Source organism: Carex rostrata, chromosome 7 (assembly GCF_964058835.1).
Source record: "Carex rostrata chromosome 7, lpCarRost1.2, whole genome shotgun sequence".
NCBI lineage: Eukaryota > Viridiplantae > Streptophyta > Magnoliopsida > Poales > Cyperaceae > Carex > Carex rostrata.
The window spans coordinates 1,554,954-1,571,217 of NC_135924.1; the positions used below are offsets into that span (position 1 = coordinate 1,554,954).

The 16,264-nt window shown below is 31.8% G+C and overlaps 2 protein-coding genes across 3 annotated transcripts in view; both read right to left on the reverse strand.

Moving 5' to 3' along the window:
* Window positions 1-1,555, reverse strand: part of LOC144556910 (disease resistance protein RPP13-like) — a 59,565-nt gene extending 58,010 nt beyond the window's left edge. The window contains exon 1 of one of the 2 annotated variants that reach the window (XM_078305410.1): window positions 913-1,555. In XM_078305410.1, coding sequence (XP_078161536.1) covers window positions 913-1,529 — 617 coding nt within the window. In that variant the 5' untranslated portion in view covers window positions 1,530-1,555. The remainder of the gene's footprint in view (window positions 1-912) is intronic. The other variant, XM_078305408.1, reaches the window with a different exon arrangement.
* The window catches only part of LOC144556911 (disease resistance protein RPP13-like), a 79,028-nt gene that overhangs the window by 3,245 nt on the left and 59,519 nt on the right, over window positions 1-16,264 (reverse strand). The gene's annotated exons all lie outside the window — the stretch shown is intronic.

Here is a 16,264-nt window from a genome sequence, read left to right on the forward strand (position 1 = left end):
GACTACTGAAATACTTGACCTTCCCAAGTCTAACTGTTGATTGAGCGTAATGTGTAAACAATTAAAATCAATTTAACAAACTCAATATAATATACTGAAGTGTATTAGCATATATATAAATTAATTTTAAGCTTTTCATTACGCAAACCGAAAATTATATTAATTTCAAAAGGAATATTATGGTCATTGTATTATTCAAAAGTTTATGTGCCTCGTATGACATGCATTACTTCATTCTAGAATTAATAAAATTAGTTAATGTGATCACGGGCGGAACTAGAAAATTTTGATAGGGATGATTGCAAATTAAAATGCACAATTGTTATAAGTAAGATTTTAACTAAGTCCTCTTAATTATAAAATAGAACTTTAACCACAAAGCTACAACGTAACTAAACATTTAATATTTATTGAGGGTTGCTAAACTATATAAAAAGTTTTAAAAAGATAAAATTCAATTAAATTTCTATATGCATAATTAAAATTTTGAAATTATAGGAATGATTTAACCATCTTTGACTAGGCCTTAGATCTGCTCCTTCCTTGTTAATGTCCAAATCATTCACTGTTCTACCTATAAAGTATGATACCTATACTCTTCTTGTGGTGGACATGAAACATATATCTCTCATAAATATGTATCTTGAATTTGATATAGCACTTTATTAAAATTCATCACAAATTAAGAAATATTACGACCAAAGCTGATATTTTTCTTATAAAATACAAGATAATTATACATTAAGACAAATATATTAACCGTGTTTTCCATTTTAATTATCTAAACTAAAGTATGTAAGAGTAGTCTTTCCGAAATTAGTGATAAATTTTAAAATATGGAGAAATTAAAGGTTAATTTGAATAAATTGATAGTAAATTACAGAATTTTGAAAATAAAAAACTAGTACATACCAATTGTACACTTTTTGTGCAAGGGTAGTCTTTCCAAGTCCACCAATCCCGCAAATTGAGACCACAGAACGTCCCTTGGTGGTCTCATCAAGCAACTTCATGACAATGTAATCCTGATCTGCCTTGAAGCCAACAATATCGGGATCAATATCAGGTATTATCAGTGGCCTGACGGGTAGTTTGATATCTCCACTGCCCTCGCCTAAATTATTTATTCCATATCTGACTCTGCTCTCTTCGATATCTTTCATCCTTTTTTGGATTTGGTTTATCTCATTTACAAGGTTGTGTACAACTACTAGAGTTTCGGTTTTTCTTAGCTTGTTTGTTATGATCGCCATCATGCCTGATTTTTGTGGATTTTCTGAGATATCCATGAGAAAGGTGTCTATAACATCTTCTATAGAATGGGCAATATCTCTAATCTCGTTGACCCAATTTTTTTGTCTTTCGTCTTTTATCGTCTTCCTGTCAGCATCCTTGAGAAATGCCTGAATCCGTGTGAGTTCACAGCTGACTTTCTCAACTTGGTCATTGACACTGTACAAGTGTAAAACCTCCTTAACTGCAGCATCAGCCAGCTTGCCGAGCACCAAATTTACAATGGTCTCAGCCATCTAGTTGAATTCTCTGTTGTATATGTCAGCTGAAACGAGCGAGCGATTTATATAAGAAATTTGAGGGTGGATATATATTTTGGGTGGTAGCTGGACGAACTGTTTTGGGAATAATTTATAAATCATAAAACCAATAATTCTCAACAGAATTAGATGCAGTTGAGAACCCAAAAGCAATAATTTATAAATCTAAGAAACAAGATGAGATGAATTAGTTACCACAATGGTAGCAGATGATAGAAATTAAAAACCACAAATCAAATCAGCACAGAATGAAATCCAAGATGTTCATCCTTCGTTGATATTTTAGCATGCAGGATTCCACGACCTAAACATACTTTGTCCTAACTAAGACTCTCAAATCCAATCGATAGTGGTGCCTTACTCGGAGAGAAGACGAGCGCCGAGCCGAGACTGTCTGTAACGTCCAAGATGTAACAAAGCAACAGAGATCGCAAATTGAACACAAACAAGAAATAAATATAACTAGTTAGAGCTCTCAAATTTTCTCAATAATTTTCTAATCTAACTAGTTTCCCTTACTATCTATTTATAGGTGAAACCCAAGAGAGAAGAATCATTTTAATTCATTACTACACATCTCCAGTTAGTGCGGTGGTAGTTGTAAAGCTTGGTGTTGCGTGCGAGAATATGGAAAAGTATGTGAGAAAGTAGCGGTGTTCATTGGGTCCGGTTTAGTCAGTTTTGAACCGAACCAAATTAGTTTGAATCAAACGATTTGGTTTTTTCCGGTTTAATGCATGGTTCGGTTTGATTTGTTTTCTAAAACATAATTACAACTTTGGTTTGATTCGGTTTGGAAATTTTCAAAAGCAAAATAACCAAACCGGCAGAACATTTATATATTATGAATTTGGTCCGGACTGTCCTGAGTTATTCTTAATAGCCCGATTTATTTTTTAGTCAATTACTTTAAATATTTATGTTTATTTCTTGATATGCCCGTTTACTTTTTAATATACTTTGGTTTATTACAAAACAATTGCTTTAAATAAAAAATAATATATTTCAGTTTGAATTGAACAAATCAAAATAAAACTTTAGTTCAGTTCGGTTCTATTTTTGAAAAAAAATTGTAACCTTAATTTCCCTAATTCGGTTCGATTTCGACATAACGAAACCGATCAATACCCTATGAGAGAGGACAATAATACATGCAAGAATCTCGAAAAGGAGACACTAATAAGTGGGAAGGGAATAACTATCACTTTACATTTTACACTTTACAGCACATGCAGCGGATAACTATTATTTAAAATAATAGGCCTTAATGTTCTACGCACATACTAATGACATGCCATGCCAGGTCATGATACCATTAGGGGCAGAGGTGGATTCTCAGGTCCGAGATTTGGCACTAATTTCAGAAATACAGGATCCAGAAGATACAATCCCTATGCGTGGGATAGAGTTCCTCAATAGCTGATGCCTTTCTACTTGGTTTTTTTTTAGCTTAGTACCAGTATTGGTTCTGTGCTATCTTTAGTTTTAGTGTTGACTTGTATTTTCTTTTCTTGTTAGCTTTTGGAGTATGGTTGACTTGCCTTTGTTTTTGTTACTGGAATGATTCCAGTTTGTGTAAACTGTGCTAGTTCTAGATTTTTGGAGCTGGTTACAGTAAGACTATATGATTTCTAATGAAATCGGTGGGAAAACCCACTTTTTCAAAAAAAAAAATACAGCAATAACAAAATAAGTTCCCTTATTCTTGATAAGTTCCCTTAAATTAATATTTTTCAATTGACCAAATGTTTTTATAAGGATCAAATAGAAACTTTTTAGTGAAATACATTTTCTCCATTTTTTTATAAAGTGAGTTAAAACTTTATACTTTAGTTACAAGCGTGTTAATTATTTGTCTGAGAGAAGTTGCCCAATGAAATTGTTTAAAAATTGGAAATATCCGTGCCATAATCCAATTTAAAAATATTTTTCAAAATAATAAAAGTCGGCCCAAAAACCCAAAATATCCAACCCAATATAATACCTATTTTCCTCAGCAGGTAGCTAGCCTGTTCATTTTCTCCCTTTATCTAATCATTTTATATAGCAACAATGGACCACTGCTTGCTATAGTACCCTATGGAGTTCCTTAGCATCCTATGGAGTCTTAAACTTGTTAAACAAGTGCTTATTTATAAAGTTTAAAATCACTTTCTTAGTCTTTTTTTTCCTCACTTTTCTTAAACTTGTCCAAAATTTTAAGTCTTGATTCTAGAAGGCTTAAGCAATTTCCTTTGAAAAATGGAGAGGAAAGAGGTCGGAATATATAACTGAAGAGGAAATTAGAAGCAACCATTTAGAGTTAATTAGATTTCTGAAAACAAACTGACTATCACAGAAGTAGGGGTGCAAACAGATCGGATACGGAGCCATGGTCTAGGTTGGTCCCACATATGCATGGTTGGAGCGATTACCTTCCCCATTATTTTATTAATAGGAAAATATAAAGGAAAAGTTAACAAAATTAGAGAAACAAATCTATGAAAATCGTTATAGTTTATAACATCCAGTCAAATTCTACATTATCCTGAGCTCATTCCATAAAAAAATTGCTACAGTTTGTAATCATACTGTAGCAATTTGTTTTTTTTTGTTTTCATTTCCATATATGTTAAAATCAAACATTGATACTTTATGTTTAAGTTTTCATTTTCATTTGAATTCCGAAATAAAAATTGAAATTAAATTGAGATTGAAATTATAAAGTAAATTGATAGATTATTTTTTTGTTATATACATAGTCTATAAAACAAATATTAATTACAAATTGTTCAAATTTTATGCTATGATAAATATTTTTTATAAACACTATATATAAATCATACATATAATACTCATAATTTTTTATTTAATTTTTTTAACATATATGAAAATGAAACCCAAAAAAAAAAAAATTCTACAGTGTGGACATTATGGACTTATGGTGGATAACGTCCATACTGAAGCAATTTTTTTTTGTTTACGGAACTGGACTGAAGATAAGGTGGGAATTTGACTGGACGTTACGGTTTTCTTAGATTTGAAATTTTAAATCTAAAAAAACCGTTTCAGGCACCTCCTATTCTTTCAGTCTCCTTTTCTTTTAAAAGAAAAAAAGCTGAAAACCCAGTTCATTATTGAAATAGTTAATTACAGTCACCAAAAGACCACCAAAGAAGACATCGTCCTGTTAATTGTTTGTACCAAAAGACAAACTTTCAACCTCTTTTGTACTGCTGTTCCACTAGATTCTCCTCAGAGCATGTCTCTTTATGTGCATATACCTAATTATGGAAGACTGGATATTTTTAATTTAAAAAATAAATTGAAATACAAGAATGGTTCTAACTTAATAGAAAAAAAGTGGGAGAGAGAAATGATACACCAATAGAGAGAGAGAGAGACTTAGCTAGGTAGTCACTACCAATTAAGGATTTTTCAAAAAAGAGAGAGACTTAATTGTATGTGCGCCACAAGTTTTGGCAAGTGAAGAAATAATGTCTTCAGGTTTGCTATGTCTCACTAGCAGGTTTAGACCTTTACTCACTAGTAGAAAATGTACAAATAGAATCATTTCATCGGGATCGGATGTATCAAATATGATATACTAATAGCTTTTAGGATCGGACAAATTTAAAAATCATCCTTAAAAATCACTATCAAGATCGGTCAGCTATAAAGAACCGATATTTCTGATATGGTTTGGACTATCACGATCAGCCATTTACTATTGACCGATCTTAATGTTGCGTAATTTGGGTCAGCTCTTTATTTTGGACCGATCTTAATGGGAGAGACCCCTCCCTCAGTCCCTCTTGCGTCGCATTACCAGGCGTGCAAGGGGTTGATTTCTACATGAACCTCCTTGAAGATTAGGTACTGTTGTTGTTATCTAGTACTGGTACTGACATGACTGGTACAGTTTTTATAGGATGGACAGGAATTGTTACCAAAGTCTACTGTAAGACCTGGTATAGTTTTTGTACCTAATGCTCCTTAAAACTTGACATAATTTTTAAACAAATTTCAGATAACAATGGATGACAAATTTCTATTATTTCTGCCCCTGGCACACATTCTTGACCGAGTGATTGAAGAATACTTTTTCCACAAGGGTGTTTCTAGATCTGTTGGCTATCACCAAGGGGTACTTTGCAATTTTACATCTCTTTTTATATTCCTAATTACTATTCAATCTCATGCTTATGTAAAAGTGGTGCTTGATATGAACATTTTACTTATAGGGATTGAGTTGTAATTGTGTATCCGATAAGTTAATGAGTTTGAACCCGATTAACTATTTGAATCCAATTAGTGCCCTACTCTAACATAAATTCTAGATCCGCCCCTGCTCACTGGTACAGGAAATAAATTTAAAGATGCAAACTCAACCCAAATATCGCTCTCTGAATTTCACAAAGGTGGAATAAAATTTTAATTTCTTAAAACCGATCCATTTGCTCAAAAAGAGAATTATTTGATTCAGATTTTTGTACATCACAGACAAATAGAACTAAGAGAGTTCAGTTTCTTACTCGAAATTGCTCCAATTAGCTTGTGACGAGAGTCAATCGGTACCAAAGCAGTGGTTGAGCTTTACTCGCCTATCAATCGACTTTGAAAGAGGGGAAAGGCATGCGAGTCTGTGACCGGGTTTGAGCAACAGGAGGGGAAGAAGACGACTGGGAGTAAGGTTCACAACTCACAAGCACAGGGAGATGGAAGACAGTAATAAGAGAACGCAGAGAGGGCAATAAATTTCTCAAATTTTGTTATGTAAGTTGTTGTTTTCGTGTTGGTCCGGAATATATAAGTTATTAAGGTCTATGGCTGTATGCAGAGATGCAAGGTGGGGCAATAAATAAATGCTCTGTGGCCCCATGCAGATCGAGATGCAAGTGTATCGTTCTTTTAAGATTATGAATATTCTCGTATACTTATATTATATCATACATGATACTGATACCATACTTCTGTCGTATTTGTGCTAGCTACATGGTTAGAGTATATATGTCTTGTGGATTCTCTAAAAGCTAAGATTTCAATTTTGTTTGACTTGATTATTTTATATAAAGTTGTCTAAAATGGTTAGGAGACGAGTTCAACTCTGTTATCATTGCAAAATAATACAATAATTTTGTAACATATGAATTTATCTATTTGATTCAAATTAATCACATAAGAGCCACTCTGATCTTTAACAAAAAAAATAAATCAAAAAGAGTTAAATTCATATTAGATGACAAATTTGGCCAATAATTGTTGCAATTATTAATCAGTCAACTATAAAGTAATAGCTTCATTTTTGCAAGTATGGAACGTAATAATTAGAAAAGAATATAAATACTACATCAAATCAAAACCTTGAAACGCACATATACCAACTACTCATTGGCCAGTCGATTATAACTGCACCATTGAATAGTCAGTCAAAATATGACCCAGTTTGGTTTGAAGAGATTATTCATAGAAATTTTTAAAAATAAGAAAGAAAAATAAAAAGAGCACTTGTTACATTCATAGAAAGATCGGAGACATTGATTCCAATTCAAAGTTTTAATGGGAATCAATAATAACGATCCAAAAAATTTGATTTTTTACTTCTCCATTTCAAGACACACTGCTATATTATTGATTCTGATCCAAAGTCTCTGATCTATCTATGAATATGTAACAACTAGGATAATCTTTTTATTTATTATTTATAATCTTTTAATTAATTCATTAGTCTCTATGTTTTTTTTTTTTTTTTTTTTTAGAAAAATTCATCAGTCAAGTTCACGTCATATCTGTACCCCGATGCTCATGTGTACTAAACAACAATTAATATATAGTCACATAGTCACGTGAACACAGAACACACAAGGGACGCTAGGGACACCAGCCTTGTATTTAATTAATTGATTAGTCAAGTTCACATCACATATCTGTACCCAGATGCTCATGTGTACTAAACAACAATTAATTAATATATAGTCACATGAACACAGAACACAAATTATTGGATCTTCACGGATTCTAAAACATTGGTAGCAGCCCAGCATTACACAAAAGAATCATAGAGGAGGTGCCTTCCTGGCAAGCGATGCAAATAGTTGCGTGAAGTTTGAATTTGATCCAACAAGCATGGTCTGGAAACTCGGCCGAGTCTAAATTGACTCCATCAAGTCTGATCTGAGTTTTACTCGAGTCTTGCGTCCATGCGGTTTTATCATCAAAACTCGGTTGAATAGTGTCAAAGATAATAATAGAACTTTCAAAAAATAATAAAACAATTCAAGAACACAAGACTCCGATGAATCTCCCTTCCCTCCCTTATTTTTTATTTTTTTGCTTTCTTGATTGAATTACACGGCTCTTATATGCCTATTTATCAATTCAAAAATATTTTGTATATCATGCTAAATATGAAAACCAATCCTTAGAATTAATGACAAATAATCAAATACTATATATTGCCTATTTCACTAGATATGATTGATATTTTTCAATTTCTTATTTCCTTCTTTTGAGTAGATATAAATCTTCTAGAGGATTGGGCTTGATCCCCAAGTTATGTTGAAACCGAGTGTAATCTTAACAAATATTTTTTGACTTGGCCGAGTTATCCGATTTTCAAGCCGAGTTAGACCGAGTCAACCCCGAGTCAGGCCTAGTCCTTCGGTTATTTTACATTTTTCCTGACAATTCTTAATCTATGACGTCAAATCACAAAAAAAAAATCAAATTATGCAAATAGAATTTGAACTAGAGAAAAAACTTAACACATACATTGTCAAGATAATCCTGCACTAAATTTATATTGCCAATGAAATCTTATTTTTCTATGCATAAAGAGGAGGGATCGGACGACACCCTTTTTTGGTGACATCGGATAACATCGTGCATTTTCAAAGTTTTTAAAGTCCAAACGGTCGATCCAAACCGTTTAACTTGATGGATATGTTAAAATGTGCTTGCAGATCAAATTTTATATTTTTTGAAATTGTTTTACTATTTATTAAGTATTTAACAAAATCGCTATATTCAGACCGTTGAATTTTGTACCCATCTTAATAAATAGTAAAAAAAATTCAGAAAAATATAAAATTTGATCTGCAAGCACATTTTAACATATCCATCAAGTTGAACGGTTTGAATCGACCGTTTGAACTTTGAAAATGCATGGTGTCATCCGATGTCACCAAAAAAGAGTGTCATCCGATGCCTCCTCATTCAACATTCACTTAATAAACAATATAAAATTGTTTTACCCTAATTTAATAATATTTACAAAGTTTGTATACAGGACCAGCAAAAAGTTCCTATTTTTTTTTAAATGTAGAATAATCTACACAAAATAAAAATGAATCCTATAGTTAGATATATATCATTCAATTCTTCACAAAACAAAATATATTGAGTGAGTCTATGGTACTATGCATATCACGGGTTGGTCCGTGCTACGGCTCAATATTCGACTTTTCAAAATCCTTATGGTCGATCTGAACCGTTCATCTTGTTCTCCATATTAATATGTGTTTGGAGACCAAATTTTATTGTTTTTGAAATTTTTTTACTATTTTTTTAGATATTTAGAAAATCACTTGATCTGAAAATTCTGGACCACCCAAAAACAGTGATTTTCAATAAATCTAAAAAAATAGTAAAAAAATTTCAAAAACAATAAAATTTGGCCTCCAAACACATATTAATATGGAGAACAAGATGAACGGTTCAGATCGACCATAAGGATTTTGAAAAGTCGAATATTGAGCTGTAGCACGGACCAACCCGTGATATGCATAGTACCATAGACTCACTCAAATATATTAGTCAACCAAGCAAAGTTATGTGTATAGTTTTTGCTTGTGTACAAAATATATTAGGCAACATAAATTTAGTGTAGGATTATTTTGGCAACATATATATACACTGATTCTGAAATATAAACATGTCGTAATATTTGTCCTTGTCAGTCAATATATAGCATGTGTGCTTTTTTTTTTTATGAAGTTATAACATTTGTCCTTGTTAGCTAACATAATAGGAATATCAATTAGGGTCTGTTTGACCGTTTATTGTGTGCATGAAAAAAAAAAAATCACTCAGACTTCGCGAAAATCAGTCCACGCGCACAGTATTTCGGCCATTCAAAAATTTTCATTCCGTTTCCATTCCTATTTCCTTTAGACGGCTGAATAGGCCCTTTAATGTGTGTACTAGACTTGGTATCAAGAAGACCTAGAGTCAACACTCGATACAAGAGGGTTGTTCGACATTATTGCAAAGGGACAATTAATTATTGGTGTCGACAGCTTGCTCTTTGTACATGTTTATGGGAAGAAGTAGGAAACCGGATCTACTGTTTTTCTCAATACAAGTAGATGGGTGAAGAATTAATAATCACTCATACGGATTAGCACTACTTTGAACTACTATTTTCTTTTTGAGTGTATTTAATTAGATTAGCAAATATAGACTATTCTTTGTTTGTCTTTTGTGGATTTTTTCACTATTCTACTAACACAATAAAATGTTAGATTAGCTATTATTATCAATCTTTGGGTGAGCTCTATTCTTGCTATATTACTTGTTTCATCTAAACCTCCCCAGAGAAAAATGAGTTTGTATCCTTCGGTACCGCACCGAATTCCAAATAAATATGGCATGATCTCAGCCGAGCGATTGAAATTCAATGCCTCACTACTATAGAAAGCGCAACTATACACAGTTAAAATTGCTAATGACATACAGGTCTACAACCGTGTCCTCACGCATCATGTATAAAATGGTTGATACATTGTATGCAGTTGGGGAACTGTGTCAGATCTCTAAATAGAAGATGCTGAATTAGGTGATTTTTTATATACACGGTCATAATAGCTGTGTATAATAGCAAGGGTTATATACACGGTTTCTAGAAGGTATCCATATATGATTTGTGTAAACCATACACGGCAGGTAAATACAAACCGTGTATGTTACTCATTGTACACTGTTTGTTTTTAAGAACAGTGTATGATTTTTATTATTTTTAATTTCCATTTATAATTGGCTATCACTCATATTTGCTAACCATTAAACATACATTACACATCCATAATTCAAGAAATATTACAACATACAACAAACAATATTCAATATTCAGCATACAGAAAACAACATTCACTTAATAAGCAATATAAAATAGTTTGACCCTAATTTAATAATGTTTACAAAGTTTATATCACTAGTACAAGAAACACTACTAACTACGGTAAAAAAACACACTTTTATACAGTTTTCGAACCGTGTCTACAGGAGTCGTGTACAATATTTCGCTAAACTTTACATGGTTTTCGAAACGTGTACAAAAATATTAATCCTACACGATTTTTTAATAAAAACCATGTATAATCCAAATTTTTTTCGCCAAAAGTTATCATATGCGGTTTTTAAAGTAAAACCATCTATAAAAACACACATTCTACACATTTTTTAATAAAAAAAACCGTGTATAATTTGAGAATTTAAAAAAAATAAATATCACATGAAACTTTGTATCTGAATTAAAATGAAACTCTATATTTGAATTCAAATTAAACCCTACATCTAAATTAAAAAAACACTAAACTAAATTTCAAATATAAACACTACAACACTATATTTACCAACATATAAAACAACAATTAAATTACATCACATATTATTAGTTACATGAATAACATTTTACCTAAAAAAAATTGAGAATATAACAAAATTCCTAGATTTGACACTTCATACATTTACATGCAAAATCATTGGTGCAGTGAAAAGAGCGCAAAGCAATTTGAAATGGAATTAATAAACAACCGACACACTCAAGCACAGCAGCGAGTCGTTACAGTCGTAGCAGCCACAGGCCTACAGCTACAGAGATACAGATACAGAAATGAGACATATCAACTTTACTCCAATAAAATATGCACGAACCAAAGACAAATCAGTTTGTTTGGTCCAGCCAGTTTTAAATATTTCGCATATGAGCCCATGAGCCCATGAACAGCCATAATTCCACACATCAATTGGTTACGCCACTATTTCTTTTTTATTTATTAGCAAATAATGCGTCCTAAATGCTTTTAACTTTAACAGCTGTAATTGTTGATCATTGCATGCCTAACCTTCCATTTCTTAGATAGAGTTTGATCATAGATAAATTATGATGAAAGAGAACAATGTACATGCAGTTGGCGCCTCAAACCTTTCATTTTGCATGATGCAAAAGTTGGGTAAAGAAGTATTCTCTATGGCACATATATAAATCCATGCATACGGTAATATTAATTAATTGTCCTTAAAAGTTAAATGTGAAAAACAGAGAGATATTCCATCAGAGCATATATCTCCAAATATGCAAGAACCATATAATAGAGCATATATCTCCAAATATTATTTCTTCTTCCACTATTTATATCCTTCACCACAGACAAAGATCAACTTAAGAGAACAAAATTGAGAGAAAGATCAGTAGTGATATAAAGAACTGGCCATAGATAGTCATGCGTGATGAGGTAGCGAGTCGAATGCAGCCAAGGATGACTTGCCAGAAACCGAATAAACCCAATTGCAATGAGAGTTGGTGTTTTTGCAAAATTGCCGGCAGGTTGTCCATGGCTCCGTATGGCTCTCTTCTTCTCACGCTCGGCTTTTTCATGGATACTAAGGCATCTACACATTTTTTTTGTTTTAGAAAATGAGTAAAAACAGAGGTCAGATTTGCAATTTAATATTTATTAGAATTTTTCTAACCAAATTTCGAACATGCGGTGCATACTTAAACTTAGGTAAGGATCATTGCTAATGTCTTTCTAACTAGATATTATGAGCACTAATGAATTGAGAACATATAGCAACCGTGAATTACAAAAGAAGAAATATATATCTCCAAAATAAAGTTCCCTAAACAAATTTGAGGTTCTAAATAAGTTCATTTGCTCTGTATCATGCACACCAGCTCTACTACAATATATCTCGACTAAGTATATATATATATAGTTTTTTTACAAAATACTTTTAACATATGATTTGCTTTAACCCTCATTATAGAATATATATAAGTCTAAATATTTGTGTTACCCAAAGATATTTTTAAATTAATTTAATTGAAGTCAAATTTTATAATAATTTTCTAATTTAGAAATTTTCAAACATATATATAAGCTATATGCCTTTATTGTGATACTTAAAATGACTACAAATTTTCAAATAATTTTGTATTTTTGCAGCCCCAAGTTTCTGACTTTCAAACACAAACACAGTACTGAAGTGTTCATATTATATAAAATTAATTGAAGAAAGAGGAATTCAACTCTTGATTCATAGTATATGTTAAACCAAACTATTTTATTTTTTTTTAGGAAAAATAAGGGTCATGTTGATATTTCATTAATGATTGCAGTTACAAAGGTTCTAACCACGGTTACTAAAACTCAAGACAATTGAGCATAAAAAAAATACTTGATAAATAATATTTAAAAATAAAAAAGATGAGAAACAACCCCAAAATTTTGCATGTACATGAATCATGGAAATAAATTTTTGGGGTTGTTTCTCATCCATTTTATTTGAAAATTAGAAAATTATTTGAATATTTGACTTCAATCAAATTAATTTAAAAATATGTTTGACTGGCACAAATATTTAGACTTTTATGTATATATTCTATAATGACGGTTAAAGAAAATCATATGTACATGTTAAAAGTATTTTGTAAATTAGCTAATATTATGTTGTCAAATTTAGCTTACAAGATCTACATTAAAAAGAAAGTTATATTAGAAAATATATGCACTCCTAAATTCACAAAATTTACATATAGTATTAAATATATCCTCCATTTCAAATAAAAAGTTGTAGGAGTAAACAAAGAGAAGTGAGAGGGAGGAGAAAGGGAGAGAAAAATGGGGTCCACACGAGCATTTTCTTAATAATTTATGAGGTGTATTTTATTTGTTGGTTTGAAAAAAAATAACACACCGTACATTTTCTCAATTTTGCATGATGCAAAAGTTGGGTAAAGAAGTATATCTCTATGGTACATATACATATAAATCCATGCATAAGGTAATATTAATTAATTGTCCTTAAAAGTTAAATGTGAAAAACAGAGGGAAATTCCATCATACCTAACTAACACTACTAGAATCGTAACTTATAGCAAGGGGAGCACCTGTTTGTTGCAAGGTAGAGATGGTCCTTGCAATAGAAATGGCGTTTGATCAGGACTCGAACTTGTTGCAAGGGTAGTCCCATGCAACATGTATCGCATGCAAATGTTTGATGTGCAACCATGCAACTGTTTTATACCTCCCCTTGCAACTACGTTTTGAAAGTAAGATATTATAATTTATTGGAGGTCCATGCAATAACTCCAAATTATTGCCTTACAACTACTTAATCACATGGAAGATACTATATTTTATTAGAGGTACATGCAAGTACTTAACCCCATACCCATGCAACTAGTTAACCCATAGTTATATTATATTTTATAAAATTTCATCATAATTAGGCCCTTCAACATGTGTTAATTTTTGTGAAAATATTTAGTAAAATTTAGTCAATTAACATCAAAAATCGACTTCAATTTTAGAAAATATTTTGTAATGAAAATTATATTAATGAAATTCATTCATCTTGATATTATAACATGTTTATTGCTTAATTCAATGAATTTGACACATTAAATAATATAGCATTACATGGATAAAACAAATTTTACAGAGAGGGGAGCAAAAAAATTCGGAGCTGACAAATGGGTTTCACTAGTCAGTGACACGGTTTTGATAAATAATTCATGTATAACAAATACTATGAAAAAATAAAAATAAAAATTACAATTTTTTATATTTTTTATGGCCAAATAATAGTTATAAATGTCAATTTTAGTTTATTTAGATTTAAATTTATCTAAGAAGGAGTGAATATTATTCAAGTCAAAATCGAATTTTATAAAGTCAAAATAAAATTAGGAGTGAATATTATTCAAGTATTTTTGTAATGAAAATTATATTAATTAAATTTATGCAATAATTACTGTTATAACATATTTATTACTTAATTAAATGATTTTGACATATTAAATTAAATAGCATTATATGTATGTTGCTTACATGACTCACATCTTCTATACATGAACATGAAACATAAACTCTTGTTTAGTGAGTTAATGAAGAAGCACGAGAATATATCATTTGTTGGTCGATCGGAACCGTTTAAATTAAAAAGCACTACGTTTATTGTCTTGTATCCAAGTTTGATCAAATTTTGTTTTTATTTACCCATCCATCTAATTGATTGAAAATTAAAGTATCGTATGGTCATAAATATTCCGTGTTGGATCGAAGCCCATACATAATAAAACTTCCGAACTTTTATATTAGTTACGTTCAATGTTCTTCCTTGATCATTTTAAAACAGATTTGAAATTTTTTTATTGCAGATCGACCATTGATTTTCCGCATGAAAATGAACGGTCCGAAAATATTTTATAAATTTGAAGAGGCATATAATAATGAAAGTCTATAAAAATGATATGTATAAGTATTATTTGACTATATAAGATGTAAAAAAAAATAAAACTATTCTTTCTGAAAATTATTCATATGTGTTTCTGTACATCTATTAGGTGATTTGTAAATATCAAGTTTTTATGCCGTTTGATAAGAGAATAACGGTTCTGATTTATTCATTTTGAATAGATGTGGGTAGGAAGTCCTTATAATCTGATGTAACATAATATTTCTGTTTAAATCTGGCGGTATGTGATGCAGAAAATCCTTTGATAGTAGTGTGTAAAGGTGATCAAACGGTCCGATCTAAACACAAATATCATGTTACCTCAGAGTAAATGAATTCTTTAGTTGCATTTAACTTTTCATTTTGCTCCTCCCTGTGCGCAGCCTCCTTAGTAACTTAGGTTTTCCTTTTTTCTCCTAAATTTTTCCATTCCCTCCAATTTTATCCGCCATTTCCCTCTTCTTTTTCGGAAATTCCAAATGGCGCCGCGCCTCTTCTTTTTCACTTACGATATAACCACTAAAATGTTGCCCAATCCCACTACTAAACCCTTGTGCAAGGCAAGAGGCGGCTCAGGTGGGGCCGGTTCAGTCGATCGCTGGCCAGGTGCGGACGTGCAGCGGGGCTGGTCGTCAGGCGAGGCGAGGCGAGGCGGCTCATTTACGTCAGGCGAGGCTGCCCCTTTTGTGTGAGATCAATTTCCTTAGTTTTATTGAGTGCTATTAGTTGATTTTTGAGAGATACAGAGGGGATATAATTAAGTAGGTCATTTCTCCTATGCTGGAATGTCTCGCTTGCAACTCTCGTGCATCCCCTCTCCACTTCCTGCTCCTTCTGTCAGGTTAAAGGACCACTAATTTTATCCTGGGTTTTCTTTATGTTATAAATTCAGAATTAACACAAATTTGTCTCAAATATATGGGCTGCTTATTAAGGAAAGAGGCTCAATTCTTGCTCCTAGGCTCAATTCTCAAATATTCTTGCTCCTCAACTTGCTTAGAAATAATTTGTCCGTGTCCTTGCAAAATTGACTCAATTTGTGTTTGGTGGTTTAGGAGTTGATTATTGTAGATCTTATTCCTAGCTAGGTGAATTGTGTTGATTAGTGCAGTACCGGTTGGTCCGAGACCTGGTGAGGAACAAGCAAAGTGCATGAATGAAAATTTATGTAGTCACTTTTTTCATCCTTAGAGCATAATTTTAATGATTTC